General features: G+C 39.5%; 1 protein-coding gene across 1 annotated transcript in view; it reads right to left on the bottom strand.

Annotated features, from left to right (window-relative positions):
- The window catches only part of LOC129776048 (GPI ethanolamine phosphate transferase 1), a 50,304-nt gene that overhangs the window by 19,815 nt on the left and 14,044 nt on the right, over nt 1–16,445 (bottom strand). Inside the window, exons 5-11 of the mRNA XM_055781425.1 lie at nt 15,540–15,684; nt 15,292–15,483; nt 14,999–15,224; nt 14,782–14,933; nt 12,507–12,703; nt 12,257–12,450; nt 9,105–9,295 (exon numbers count right to left, since the gene is read on the bottom strand). Of these exons, the coding sequence (XP_055637400.1) occupies nt 9,105–9,295; nt 12,257–12,450; nt 12,507–12,703; nt 14,782–14,933; nt 14,999–15,224; nt 15,292–15,483; nt 15,540–15,684 (1,297 nt within the window). The remainder of the gene's footprint in view (nt 1–9,104; nt 9,296–12,256; nt 12,451–12,506; nt 12,704–14,781; nt 14,934–14,998; nt 15,225–15,291; nt 15,484–15,539; nt 15,685–16,445) is intronic.

A 16,445-nucleotide genomic window follows, 5' to 3' on the forward strand; every position in this document is an offset into this window, starting at 1 on the left:
GGTGCCAAAAAGCGATCCCAGTGGATCTCGAAACGACAGTGCCGAGTTCGCGTTGACGTGGCCGCAAAAAACCGCTTGAAACGCCGGTGGAACACGGGCCATCCTAATCGCTAGGCCGCCCCTGAGTGCTTACGGTGAGTCTGCATGCTCGTGGGTTAGATAACTAACCCCTACTTACATTCTGGCGATCCATCGAAATTAAAAGCGATTTAATTGAGAGTCGATTTTTTTCATTGGACGTTGTGGATAGTTCGTATTGGTGTTTGATAAAAACGCGTAGGAAAAAAATCAACTCTCAAATAAAAACTGTTCCCATAGCTTCCATCGTTTCGGTTGGCATATCCCACGATCTTTAACTCGGTGTTTGAGAAAACAGAGAGGTAGAGGTAGACACAAAGTGAAATTAAGTTGAAATATTCACCAGTTGAGAGAACGTTAAAAAATTACGATAAGTGAGATTTGTGCAGTGTAATACAGATTTCTATTGTTTCTCAACTCACATTGTTCTGATTGCTCCATCATCTCTGCTACGTGCTTTACGGTGTTACATTTTAAGTACAAGATCAGTTCATTGACTTTAATTGCAACGCTTAAGTTTTGAGATGACTACGACGAATATGGACAAGGCGTATCTAGAGGAAATGTCGACTTCGTTTCTCTCGGAGGACGAAGTGAGTTTCGAGTTAGAAATCAGAGGATTGGTGAAAGAAAAAGGTTGAAGTTTGAGTATAAATCGTCGTACGTTGAAAAATGCTTTACGCGAAGAGGCGAATAGGTTAAATAGGCTTTTTGTGTACCATCGTCAACAAAATGCGGAACTACTTGCATGCCGCAGCAGGCTAGAGAGAATATGGAATGAAATAAATTGTGATGACTTTGAGAAAGATATGTCGAAGACGGGTTTATTGCATTTATATAATCGATTGAAATTGTTTAAAAAAACTAATGCCATGTTGGAGGTTGTTGAAGACGCCAACTGGATTTATGAAAATGTCGTGCAGACATACACCGCTCATTTTCAGTTAAACTCAGATAATCCACCATCTTCGATTCACTATGCAGCTTCTGGGAGTGATGCGATTTGCACAGTGAGTGAATGCGCAAATGCTATGGCGTTACCACCATCGAGTGTAACGAATTCAGACACGGTATTCTCGAGCAGTGCTCCGAGTGGCCAAACATTTTCCGCGGTAGTGGGTGAAAATAATTCGGTGTTACCCATGGCAAATTTAGCATTAGCTTCGATATCGGGGTTAACATTGGTGACCACGTGTTCTTCAACAGTTAGTACTACATCGTCAGGACTAATGCAACCTATATGGTCCACACCCCAGTATCAAGTGTCGTCGCGAGTTCAACAATCACGCAATTTACGATTTGATATGTCTAGATACGGTACCAGTGCTTGTGAGTCTGAAATTCCAAATCCTACTGTAATGCATTCAATAGGGGTCACACAACGGACAAACGCTTCGTATGATTCCACTTTGAACACTGGTGTTCTTCCTCCGTCGTTCTATCAAACTAATCGTGAAATTGTTAGCATTCCATTATCCATAACGCAACCGAATATTCACATTACTTCAGGATCATTGGATTCTAGACCTAATGATTATTTACGAGATGTTGCTTCCCGTTCAAGTCAGAGACATGTTTCAGATTCGGGGACGTACAATCCCACACAAATAAATTTGCCGCCATGCCGATCCTTTCCGAACCCACTACAAGGAAACAATCCCAGTTACGGGAACATCGGCAATAATCCATATCAATATACTCCTCCTTTCTCTCAAATTCCATTGGACAGATTTTCGCAAAATCCTTATGACAGATATTCTCATAACCCACGCACTGCTATTCCTAATTGGCAAACATTTCCAACTACCAAGGTAAGTCATCCTTCAGCGAACTCAATTGAACGAAATTTACACAGAAACCCAATGGTACAGGCGCCCAATATGAACCCTTTTCAAGATTATGACTTTAATCCATGTGCCAACAGGGTAAAAACCATACCGGTGGTTAAATGGCCAATGAAGTATGCTGGGGATGATCGGGGAATGGCTCTGAATGATTTCTTATGGGAAGTGAATGATTGGATAAAATCGGAACAAATTTCGGAACCCGAACTTCTGAGATCTTTTGGTAATTTGTTGACTGGAAAAGCAAAACTGTGGTTCACGAGTAACAAACACCGTATAACCACATATTCTGAATTGATTGATATTTTTAAACTGACCTTCCGACACCCAGATTTAGATCATTTCATTTTACTCGAAATATACCAAAGGAAACAACAAAAAAACGAAAGTTTTCTTGAATTTTTCCTAGAGGTCGAGAAAAAGTTCAAAAGTTTGACGTCTCCGGTACAAGAAAAGGAAATTGTACAAGCTATTCGAAGAAATCTTAGGGCCGAATATAAAAGAGCTCCCATTGGACGAGAAATCGATAATTTATTTACCCTACAAATAGCGGGACAGGAAATAGATGCTACACACACATATTTATTTCCCAAACCTTTTTATCCTGTTAATACTAACGCGATTCAGCTAATGGATGGAACCGCTAATAAAAATAATTACTATGCTCCTCGTGGGAAAGATTCAACAAATTATACCTATCAAAACAAGGAGTTCCAGAATCAAAGTAGAGAAAGTAATAAAGAAAAGCGCGAAAATGCCGGGAAAACAGAACCCCGTGAGCAAGCCTCTAAAACTAAATCTTATAATTCATCACTTAATCATCAAAACAATGTGAACTCGTTCAAACCAACAAAGGAAGAAAGTGAATTGGATGTTCTTCTACGAACATATATTCCACTTAATGAAAGATTCATTTGTTTCAATTGTCGGAGCCAACAGCATTTAACTGATAAATGCACGGAACCATACAAATTGCATTGTCAAGTTTGTGGGTTTGCAAAATTTCCAACCCATAAGTCCCCTTTTTGTTCAAAAAACGAGCAACGTTGGAGGGGTCCTCTCAAGAAATAACGAATAGTGATTTGCAAATGAACGAATATAACCCAACAAATTCAAATCTTTCTTCACTCGGTTATAAACCATTCGCATCCCACGTAAATTATAATAAAAACACCATTAATCAAACCATACTATCAATGATTAATGACGAGCGTCCGTATATTAACCCTTCGATATTTGATCACGCAGTTAAGACATTGCTTGATAGTGGAAGCCAAAGGACGTTGATTTCTAGCGCAACCACTCCTATTTGGAAAAACGCCGCTACAAAAATACATTCGTCGAATCTCCGCTTAACAAGTGCTTCGGGGGATATTCTGAAAACAATAGGACAGGTATTTCTTCCTTTCTCATACAAAAATATTACCAAAATAATAGAAACCATAATTGTCGACCAACTACCAGTCGATTGTATTGCGGGAATAGATTTTTTTCCATGCATTCGATATTCACATATCAATGAATAACGTATTCATTTTCGATATACATGAAGCGGAGGGTACCATCAAATCTATACCGAGTCTCGTTGAGCTTAGCTCCGAGCAGGAAAAGGAAATTGAACGGGTCAAAGCTTTATTCAAACCAGCTATGTCTGATCAGCTTGAGGTAACCTCGCTGATCGAACACTCGATAGAACTGAAGGAGGAGCACAAAATCTTGCCGCCCATCCGATGTGCACCCTACCCCTTTTCGCCATCTATACACAAAGCCCTGAACGTGGAGATAGATCGACTTTTGGCGTTGGGAATAATTGAGGAATCAAATTCTGATTGGGCTCTAAGCGCAGTTCCTATTAAGAAACCCAACGGGACTGTTCGTTTATGCCTTTACGCAAGAAAACTGAATGAACGCACCAAGCGTGATGCATATCCCCTAGCCCACATTGGGAGAATTCTAGGTCGTCTAGGAAAAACCAAGTTTCTCAGTACCATTGATCTTAAAGACGCTTTTCTTCAAATTCCTCTGAGTACATGCTCGAGACCCCTAACCGCATTTTGTATACAAGGACGAGGCATGTTCCAGTTCACGCGCCTTCCTTTTGGATTAACCAACAGTCCGGCAACGCTGTCAAGGTTAATGGACAAAATATTGGGAAACGGGTAACTGGAACCTCAGGTATTTGTCTATTTAGACGACATTATTGTCGCAAGTGATACTTTCGAAGACCATATTCGACTGTTAACAGAGGTTGCTAGAAGACTGCGAGAAGCGAATTTATCAATAAATATTCAAAAATCGATGTTTTGTAGATCAGAGGTGTCCTTTTTAGGGTATTTATTATCTTGTGAAGGTCTTCGACCCGATCCTTCCAAGGTGCAAGGTATCCTAGATTTTGAGGCTCCTAAGACCCTACGACAAGTACGTCGTTTTCTTGGAATGGTAAATTATTACCGACGTTTTATTTCCGATTTCAGCTCGTTAACCGCACCGATATCGGATTTATTAATGGGCAAACCGAAAATTGTTCGTTGGAACAAAGAAGCTAATGACGCTTTTAAAATAATTAAGGAACGTCTCATCACTGCCCCCGTCTTGTCCAATCCGGACTTTGAGAAAGAATTCATTCTCCAAACAGACGCCAGTGATCGAGCGGTTGCCGGAATACTGACTCAAATGCAAGAAGGAATAGAAAAAGTCATCAGTTTTTTCTCTCAAAAACTGAATACGGCACAGCAAAACTACTCCGCCACAGAAAAGGAGGCGTGGGCTGCGTTGTTGTCGATCGACAAGTTCAGAGGTTATATTGAAGGCAGTCAATTTACATTGGTGACTGATGCTTCTGCCTTACAATATATTCGCAATAACAAATGGCGACCATCCTCCCGACTGAGTCGATGGAGTTTGGACCTCCAACATCTAGATATGTCCATAGTACACAGACGGGGAACTGATAATATTGTGCCAGATGCCCTATCACGGAGCATTTGCAAAGTTGATATTTCTAAGATAGAATTATCATCCTATGAGGAGTTGCTTCAAAAAGTCACTAATGAACCAGAACTTTATTCGAAATTTCGGTATGAGGACGGGCAATTATGGAAATACGTTCCGGTAGACGAAAATCCATACGATGATAGATTCGAGTGGAAAATGGTTCCACCTCCGGCTAATAGAGCCGAGATTATAAAACGCGAACATAATGATTGTTTCCGTCTAGGCGTAGAGAAGACATTAGCTCGATTGCGGCTGGGATATTATTGGCCTTACATGGCTTCCGAAACTCGCAAAGTTATTCAGAAGTGCGTCGAGTGTAAAATGAGTAAGCCTGCCAATACGGCCACAAAACCCAAAATTGGAAAGCAAAGAATAGCTGACAATCCTTGGCAGATAATTGCGTTGGATTTTATTGGTCCGCTACCTAAAAGTAGAGCAGGATACATCCATATTTTAGTAATCCAGGACATCTTTAGTAAGTGGTGTCAACTGCATCCAATGCGGCGAGTAGAAGCCGGAAATCTTTGTAAGACACTTCGGGAAGGATGATTTTTGCGGAATTCCATTCCTGAAATTGTTCTAACCGACAATGCCACCACATTTATGTCCAAAGAGTTTCAGGCATTGCTTGCTCGTCATGGGGTAAAACATTGGACAACTTCTAGACATCACAGTCAAGCCAACCCCGTTGAACGGCTCAATAGGTCCATAAATGCAGCTTTGAGAACCTATTGCCAGAAAGATCAACGTTACTGGGACACGAAAATAGCGGATATAGAACATGTCTTCAACAACACTGTTCACGCTGCTACGGGATTCACTCCTTATTTTATAACTCGGAAACAAGAGATCACCTTGCAAGGGGATGATCATCAGCGTTTCCGACAAAAGGAGAACTATTTTCCTGAGCATATATTAGAACAAAGTCGTGAAATAAGCAAAGATATTTACGACCTTGTTAAGAAACAATTACGAAAAGCATATGAAACAAATGCCCATCGTTATAATCTCCGTAAGTGTAAGCATTCAGATGATTTCAAAATTGGACAGTCAATTTATAGAAGGAATTTCAAGCAATCGAATGCCGGAGAGTATTATAATGCGAAACTAGCCCCAATGTACTTACCCTGTCGCATACTTGCCAAGCATGGATCTAGCTCGTATGAATCAGAAGATCTAGATGTTAAAAACCTAGGTACCTGGCCAGCGGAGCATCTCAAAGCATAAGCGTCGGTACTTTCTCGATCGTGTATAATTAATTCTCCTTCAAGCATTGATTTGATTCGGTTACTAAGCCAGTTAGAAATGAAACGGGACCCCACAATTCATCCGATTACTATCTCGCGAAAAGACGAGAAATTCCTTCAATAAGGGTGATAGTATATAAGTATAAAAAAAATATTTATTCCATACAAGTTCATTATACCTCTCAGCAGGAGTAGGACGAATACGGACAAGTATAGAGGAAAATTATATCACGGTTACAAAGGGACGATTGATCGCTTGTTCCTGAATCCCTACTGTGGGTGGATAGTAATGAATATAGCAGGTTGTTCCACAGTGAACCAATTATATTTTTAAGGCCGGCCAATACAATTTAAAAATTAAGTTAATTTTAAAGATCGTAGGGAGAAAAAGTGTGTCTTCAATAGGATAGGCTGAACGTTTGAATATTCTCTATGCATCGAGTATGGATCGTGGGTGTGCTAAACTGATTTCGTCTGCTAAGTTGCCGGAACAGACTCAATGCGTATGAACGGAAAATCGCGATCAGATCCACCAAGTTGATACTGTTCACAACATGATCAGAGCGCTATGCAGATTCACTTAAAGCGTAGTAGGGATGAAGCTTAAATAAGTAAACTTTGCCATACACTCTGGATAGAATGCACAATTTCTTGTATTGTCGACGGGAAGTTTGAAGGGACTACACATACACGGGGCAAAAGAGGGAAGAGCAATATACACCCCTTTCTTCCAAGGATCACAATACGTGATGCTAGAAAGAAGTTTTGCAATCTGAATTTTGCAGAAAAATTAGTTTCCAGAGTAACTCGGGAGTGCAAATCAAATCGATTGATACCACCCCTCGACCTACCGTGATGGCGTGCTGATCACGAGGGTCACCCAAATGCGTGTACCAGATTTTCACTTCCTGCTAAATAAGTGAAATATTGAAAGTAACGTGATGATTATCTTCATTTTGAAATTAGATAAAATGAATTGAATGGTTGAAATAGCTAAAGTTATTGTTGAATTTGAAATAATGAAATGAATTATCTAAAAAAAATAATGTATTATTTTTTTTATTGTACCGCGGGAGAAATGTAACAAACGAATTGTCACATATTAAGAAAAAATATAAAAAAAAGGAACTAAAACAGGAGATAGGGAAAAAACTAGTTTTATTTCAAAATTGCCCATCCAAAACACCGTGCGCAAACGAACGCGTTACAAAATGCGTTGAGTGCGTTGAGGCTCTCTCTTGAAAACGCAGAAAAAGCTTCCGACGGTCATACTCGGAAGCTTCCTGGCGCGGAAAAAAAGAGGTCTCGCTCTCTAAGTTCTGAACCTCTGGCCGATACGGATGCACCAAAGAGTTGGACGAAAGAACGCGATTGTAATCGGTGCTGGAAAAACGCGGGATTATTCCACTTGTGCGCCTTAGAATACCGATCGCGAGTGAAATATATTTGTTGAACGCGAAAAGAAAACGAATAGGGAATCGCTGGTGCCAAAAAGCGATCCCAGTGGATCTCGAAACGACAGTGCCGAGTTCGCGTTGACGTGGCCGCAAAAAACCGCTTGAAACGCCGGTGGAACACGGGCCATCCTAATCGCTAGGCCGCCCCTGAGTGCTTACGGTGAGTCTGCATGCTCGTGGGTTAGATAACTAACCCCTACTTACACAACTGTCGGCCGAATATTTTCGAAAGACTGTGTATTTAATTTGTGTTTGACAACGGAGAAGAGAACAGTGAAGCAAAATCAAAAAGAGACCAAAAGAGCATTGGGTGTATCCACTTCTCAGTGATTGACACGACACGTATGTCGGATGCCAAAATTGAGAGCGAGTTGAGAGCGAATTGAACTATCGGCCAATACACAATCGTCGTGTGTGCGTAGGTCAAAGCTAGCCAGTACTGATTAAACAGACGGCCGATAGTTTGCCGACAAAACAGTTTGAATGCAATCGGGAAGCTTATGATTTTTTTATCGGCCGATACTGAATCGGCGTAGTGTGCGCATATGCATATCGCTCCGTACTGATTAGGTCGGCCGATCAAACTGCCGGTCAACAAAAGTCTGCAGTCTGCGGGGGTTCTAAACTGAATTATCAGTAACAGCAAAAGTCCCGTGAAACCCGTCAGCATTGTAAAATCGAATGCGTGCTCGCTGAGAAGCAAGCACATCAAGCTACTCGATTTACCCGATAACAAGGAAATTGATGTTGCTGTCATCACCGACACACCATATACCGGAAAACATCTTCTTTATTCCGGATTTCCGGCTTTTAACCCTTTCAATACGGCAGTATGCTCCGCCGGAGTGCTACCGCTGTACGGAGCACTGAACCGAAAAATATGCACATCGCGCTGGTGTGATCGATATGCAGTATCACTCTCATGTCGTCTAAAGACGACGCTCGTACACACAACTCATCGCGCGGATGTCGTCTGTAGACGATGCTCGTAGCGAAAAGGATAAGACTCGACAGAACCTAAGGATCCTTGCGGAAGCCCTGCAGACCGGCGACGTCTGTACCAACGTACTGGCGATCGGATCAAAAAGATTACCATTCTCACTAGATTATTACAGGAAAAAATTCAAGAGCTTCAAAATAGAGAATTTCATTATGAACAATGCCAAATTACTCCTCATCAGACTAAAGTCTAGAACTAGTCAGAGGGTCTGAGAATATGAAGTCCAACTGATTCGACAACACAGTTAATATCGAGCTCAAACCCTTTAGCCACGCCTCATTTGGTATCGTAGCGAAAATTTCAAACCGATGCTAAGAACTAACCGTGCTGGGAACTAACTACAGTGTTTAAGTCATATCAGTCCTGAAACCGGGAAAAGATCTTTCTGTCTCCAGAAGTTTCTATTTTAACAATTGAAATATACACATGTTGATCAATTTACGAATGCAGACCTATATAAGAAAAAGAAAAAAAATGACAGTACCTGTACTGTGTGTTTGTGAAGAATGTCCTCCAATCGAATCCAAGCAACCAAGCTTGCAGAAAATGCAACCAGAAATAGTGGTTCGTACGAAAGCGATAACATAGTATATGGTGCCGAAAAGTTCAGAATTATTGTCGAAACGCGATTAACCAATGAAAATGTAGAAAACAGCGGAACAATGAATGAAGAACCTGAAAAACAGATAAATGTTATGTTACAGATTTGTTCTGCATTCATGTAATGACTACGATTTTTTGCGTTACCTCTACCGTAACTCCACCTAACTCTGCAAACTTTCGTCTTTTTTATTCTAAATGCACCAATTGACTATTAATTGTGCGTGTTAATACTGTTGAATAGTTAGATTATTCTTTTACCTTTGTTATCACCCGATAATTCACCGAAAAAAATTGAATTGCGCAAAAAAAAATATTAAAAACAAATCCGACATCACTGAAAATGTAAAATGTTTGTTCGCTAAGACGCATGAAACTCTTCTCCCCAATTTAACGAAAATAGTATTGCAGATCCGAATTTTTTCCGAAATCAGTAAGTTTTTAGTGTTTTGAATCTGAATCTGACTTATTTGAAGTGATTCAAACAAATAAACTCCCATGAAAAGAATTAAGATCTTAATGTTTTGTTTATGTTCCTTACTCTGCGCAAGATGAAACAAGGTTGACTTCGAGAAAGAAATTATGCGTTATTCTCGTCAGCATCTTGGTCGGCTATGGAGATGACAAGAAAAGCTATTTCGAAACGCCGAGCTGCAAAATATCAAAGGATCCGGAAAGTACTATCCGTGCACAACTGAAATAGAATGGTGGAGTGAAACCCCCCAAAAAACACTCAGTTTTCGGAAGAAAGCATCGTCCAGTGGGTAATCGAGGCATCCGGAGTCGGTTCTCCGATTGACAAGAAACGTTTGAAAACATCCGCGGCATATTTTCTGCGAACCGTTAAAAGGGAGATGTTCCTGATTACAGGTGGGTAAACAGTTTCCTATGACACCATCCCGACATCAAGCGAAGCATTTCAAGTACACTTTCTAAGCAGCGAACTTGTGTTACGGAGCATAAAATCCGAAAGTGGTTCCAAGGGGTAAATGATTACGTCCGACAAGCAGATATCAGCAACGTCTTAGAAGATTATACCCATGTGTTCAACATGGAGGAAACCCCCAATAAGGTCTTTTTCAACAATGGAAGTGGTTTTAGCACTAGCTGGCGGAAAATGCGTCCATACTTCAAACGCGAACTTGGAGAAGAAAGGCTACACAATGCTGCGTCTAAAGGCCGTTTTATATTATCCAGCACGTAGCGTAAACGGCAGGTACCGACACCGGCAGACAAATACATGATGTATTCATATCATCAGGCATAGCAACTTCTCTGTACGAACCGGCAGCGCAGACGGAGCGGAGAAATACTGGTGGCTACTGGTGATTGAACCGATGTCGTATCGATGAGCGACGAACGCACCCGTATCACGAACTTCGACGTTTGATTTGTATGTATGGTGCTACTCGCCCGTGTAGTTCGTGCCCGGCACCGGCAAAATATTCTTTTCGAGAAATCCTTCATGCATTTGTCTGAAACGTGCTGTGTATGTTCGGAGCCGTTCCGCTATATATACGCATACACATTTGAAACACACGCAATAATATTTGTTTTGCATGAAACGTGTCGTGCCGGTTACGCTACGTGCCTGATAATATAATATTACCTTAAGACTAAATACATGCTAGCAGGAGGGACTGACCGCAACAGAGTTCTTCTTGTTTGCAGCCCTGCAAAGATGGTGTTCGATGATGGAACAAGAAGGAGAAGAGTCCAGCAAGCGAGATGGTTGGACCAGGTGAAGCAGGACTTGGCAATAATCGGTGCAGGCGGGAGTTGGAAAACAGCAGCCATATATCGGGTTTATTGGCGAAAAGTTGTGAATCAGATCTAATCTTTCAATGGGATGTAGAATCATAGTAAATTTAAAAAACAGCGTCTTTCTGCAGAAATTTCAAATAGCGCTCTGGATGGTTTGTCAGTGAATAAAACTGACTCTGGCTGGCTGACACCAATAAATAAGTGAAATAACCTTTTCGACAGATAAATTTACATTCCATGGGTGCACAGAATTAGGAACGCACCTGCACAGAGTTAGGAATATTACAATTTAAGTGCACAGAATTAGGCACACATCAAATGTTTATTGTTACTATTATTACTAATGATCAGAGATCGAAATTCTCGCTCGGCTGCGCGATAAATATTCATTCAATCAATCTAGTTTTCGATGAACTGTGTATTGTTGATATTTTCGTCTCTTCCTTTTCACCGAAAATTCTTTTTCAGAGAAAAAGAGATGTCGAAAATCTCTATCTCGGAAGTTCAACGAGAATGCTTTTTCGTCTCTCATTTGGTACTGAAAATATGGAGCGAATAATCAAAGCTAACTTTACCAACATTAGTCTGTTAGAGCAGCGTCCAAACGATCTGCATTTGGGCAGCATGTGAATTGTACAAATATTAATCCATCTCATGTTCACTTCACGATGAAACCCAATATTGCCGCATGTTTTCAGCTGTACTGAAAAAGTGAAAACCCATTATCGGCATCAAAGAGTCACTGAAAACGAGACCATTTTTCGGCAATCATAACTCACCGAAAAATAAAAATCGGCTCTGCGTTTCTCGCGAGAATCGAAGTGAGCGTATAATATTCTCTCGCCTCCTATATTTTCAACTATGTTTCTCTGTGGGTGAAAATGGATGTTTTTCGTCTCAAATCGGCGAGCATTTCGATCTCTGCTAATGATATAGTTTCAAGACCGCAGTCACTGTTTTGTTATATTTGTGTGTCCCTGAGCGTCCGCAGGATAATCGGAGACCGCCCGAAGCCGAACGGTGACTGGCTGCTGATAAGATGTGCCGAGTGCCCAGCTCACTTGATCGCTAAACTGACGATGCCCGTGTTGCCAGAACTGGACATGTCACACAATATTGAGCATATATTTTGGTTACAGAATCGTTTAAATTTTGAAAACCCTTAACTGCACAGAATATGATGGAGTTACGGTATTCGAATTCAATTGATCCGAACATTTACTTAAATTTTGGTTTCTAGTTGGTATTTTGGTTATTTTCTCAATAACTTACCAAGAATTATCCATGATATGAGGCGACTGAGCCAGCCCAAACTGTAGCCCATTTCCAGCAGAATGATCGAAAAAGTCATATTCAAAAAATGTAGTAAACATACTATGACTTGAACGGAGCAAAAATATATACTCTCTCCTGATCTTAAAGTGATGACAAAGTTAGTAATCCCCCATAACAGCACTCCAATCAATCTGAAATATGAATAGTTGTTATTTTTATACCGCCATTATAAAAATAATGAACTTACAATAGATAGGGATTATTAGTGTCTTTTTCCACTACCGGTAGCATTTGAAATCCACTAAGTACGATGTTACTTACACACAGTAGAATTAATGACGGAAAAATCTCTGTTCGTTTCAATTTACGGGTTCGAAATATGAAATATGTCGCATGGGTGATCAGAAACAAACAGAGCACTTTTCTCTGATAAAATGAAGCGACCTGAAATGAATCTTTATTTAAAAAAAACACCAACGATCCATATATTAATACATCTAGACGGTATCTGAATCAATAGCCAAGATTCTATCATTGCATACATTCAGCATGTGCGGAGTATATCTTTTTTAGCCTACCTTATAATTTTTATGTTTTTATGTATACGAGACATTTACAAATTCAGTCAAAGAGAGCAGTCTGTCACGCAGTAAATGTCTTTTTCATGAGAGAAAATTGTCATTTCAACACTAGCGATAGCTTAGTTACTTGTCGTTAGCATTACAATAAAGCTTAAGTCATTTAATACCTGGACGCATTGTCTATTTTACTGCAACGCTCCTAGTGGTCGCAATATTTTAGAATCACTTTAAATGTTTTTGAAATACTTTGGTTTTGAAATGTTCTCTCTTGCTGTGCTGAAAAGTTCGTCACGATTTATTTTGATTCAAAGAAGTTATACTTATGGAAGCCTCTAATCGAAAATTAATTTTGGACACTCATTTAGAAAATCCGTTGGCTAAGGCCGAGGACATAGTAAACGCGTTGCGACGCGGTGCGATGCGATGCGGAGCGATTAATTGGACCTCATCGCGTGCTACGACATATTGATCGCTTTAGATCGCGAGTTTGTTGATGTTTCATCCACTCCATTCTACACGTAAACAACCCAGCACAAGGATGTCAGATGTCTTCATTTTGTAAATGGTTGAGTTGTGAGAACTGACGGATTTGAATTGTTTCTTCTCTGACGGATTTCGCCAACTCATCTATGGGATTGGCATGACACTCTCAGAACTTAATGAAACATTTTGGGCGTGAAGACCTTACCTAATTTAGCAACTTGGCATACTTAGTTTTCCGAAAATTTATCTAGACTAACATATGGAGAGGGCTAAATTTTGTTGGTAATTTTTTATAGTTTTTTTCACTTGAAAATTGTGAGTCCTACAGAAAAGTGATCTATGAAAGAGTTTGAGGAAAATAGTTGAATATTCAGAATAAAATACTGAAAAATTTTTTTTTCAAATTCTACACTCAAAAATATCGATTTCAAAAACTAAAAGTTGATTTTCTCAAAATGCTCATCTCAGATTTTGATGAAACGGTAGATAAATTGTAGATAAATATGTGCCCTACGACTCTTCCATATATCGCAACTTGTGCATATTCAAGGCAAAAAAGTTTTCTTAACAAGAACTTTTTTCATGAAAATTTTGTATTTTTTTTTTGTACAGCTATATAAAAATCAATAACAGGTAGAAATGGATTTATAGTGGCCCTTGGATGCTAAAGTACAGTTTTCAGCTTGTTTTTGTAGTCAAATACGAGATGTTCCAATTCAGAAAGCAACGACAGCTTTCAAACAATAGCCATCTGCCAAAAATCTCTTGATCAGTCGGTCAGGTATTGAATAGTTGTTGTAGATTTAGGTATCTTTTAAGAGTCACTGTAAGTCACTGTAGATATGATAATAATTATTGGATTGTAGAGATATCTAACGGATGAATAAAATGGCTCTGCAGTTGTTTGAAAATTACCAGTCGTGACCGGCAGCAAATATAAAGTGACGGAAAATAAATATTCATATAGCCTGAAGTGTTTTCTATCATATTATCTATTGGATGGGCAAAATATCTAAAAAACTTGTCCACCCAAAAGTTTTTCGCAAAAAGCGCCGAATTCGCCATCTTACCTTAACGTGGTTTGGACAGCTATCAAACAATAGCTAAAGTTGCCCCTCTCATGTCACCGTTGCCCGCTTTCGACGTCCTTGAACGATTCGACTGAGCATCAAGTGCTATCCCCGGTCATAATGTGGGCGGCAACCCGCGGTTGAGACTATGATACCTCTTTCCAAACCCCTAACCTGACCAGCTCCTCAAAAATTGTTTCTTCATAACCTCGAGTAAACCGAGTCAGTCGAATTCCGCTGAGAATTTCATAATATTCCGAAGGCAATTCTCTCCTCGAATGCAAACAATGATAGGGCCAGCGGTTTAGTCTTTCCGATTGTTATTTTTTTTTTAATTATCAATTTGCTATTACTAGCATATATTATTATATAAAAACACATAACTTACTAATAATTCTGTGCATCCAATGATTAAAAATATTCGTCCAGCCATTTTTCCACTGATGTTAGACACGTAGTTCTTCCATCTAGAGAGCACAGGTGTCCAGAAAAACACTGGTAATACAAAATAAGCAATCACAATAGAAGGCGTTCCTTGCACTTTAAAGAAATTGTAAAAAATTACAAAACAGAACAAACGAAATAATTTACTATGTATGACTTACGGATGTTAAAAACATAAATAATTATTATTGTGCCGATAGCTGTCAGTACCAATCGGGCATTAATTGTTTTCACTAAATTTTCAGAATAGAATATTTTGTCCACCAAAATCATAATCCATCCAATCATTGTCATTGATAGCACAAAGAGTAATTCGTATTTGTAGTATGTGTGATAATACTCGATAGCTTCCAGTAGTATGTTCATCAGAGTTTCGCACGTTGTTATCTGAGAAATAATAATTGAATTTTAATATTTTAAAAAATATTTTATGTTTTTCGGAATAATTTCTTACCATTTGTTCATATCTACGAGTTTCGTTCGACAAGTAGGCATTACCTTTTAACTGGTTTATTAAATTCATATAATGATCTTGTCTGTCATAAAGAGACCATTGATACCATTTCTGATTGTGTTGGCTTTGCAGATACAAATACTGATTGTATAATTGTTCCACATTAATCCACATTGCATTTGCAACATAAATCTAAAAATTATTGATATTTCAAAAGTATTTCTTAGCTACAAAATTTTCATTGTTACATCGGAAGCTTCCAGGTAGTGATATGGGAGTTTGCCGCAATTGTTTTTCGGGATTGCTATTCCGAGAAGTGCAGAAATCAATGGAGTAACATCTGCTTGATTCAAATCCCATCTTGGTACAGTAACATCGCCGAGTTTAATTCCACTGTAAATATGACGTAAGGCAGGTTGAGTGAAGAAATCATTCCCAAATGAGTATTGTGGGGATTTATAACCCCATCGCACTGGCTTACGCTAGTACCGAATCATGTATTTTGCAAAACATCCTCCACAGCGCTACCAATAGATCGCGTACAAGATTAGCGGCCTGATGTGTTATCGTTTCGGCTTCCTCAGGCTACACATAGGGTAGATTGGGGCCAGTAGCGTAGTGTGCGGACGGCAAACCCGGCATTTGCCGGAGGCGCTGACCCTTTGGGGCGCCAAAATCCAAGAATTTTCAATTGCAATTTTTCTTCGTATTATATTTCATCATTCAATTGAGTAAAAAAAACATCCATTATGACAGTAGTTGCTTCTGTCTGTACATGAAATCAATAACCTCTCTGAAACACCCAATTGCGTTTTTGGTCCCCGTTTGGACCCCTGTCTGGAAGGTCAAAAAATAATGAATTTTCTAGATTTTTTTGTTTCGGATGTTAGGAATAAAGTGAAGTATTAAGATATTTTGGTTATTGTTCAAGGTATATTAGAAGATACATTTTTCATTTTTTGAGTACATGAATAATGATTAATACGCTGTTGAAAGCTGGATGCGCAGATGTTGTTTGAACATCGGTACCTTTCTGGTGGTATCGGTTCTGAAGCAACGGGTTGTCGCAGAACGCATTCCTAAAGCTCCGTATAGGGGTTTTTGAATATTCGAAAAAATGCCAAAATGGCAGCCATTTTTGTTAACGTGAGTTA

The sequence above is a fragment of the Toxorhynchites rutilus genome, chromosome 3 (genome assembly GCF_029784135.1).
Source record: "Toxorhynchites rutilus septentrionalis strain SRP chromosome 3, ASM2978413v1, whole genome shotgun sequence".
NCBI classification, from domain to species: domain Eukaryota; kingdom Metazoa; phylum Arthropoda; class Insecta; order Diptera; family Culicidae; genus Toxorhynchites; species Toxorhynchites rutilus.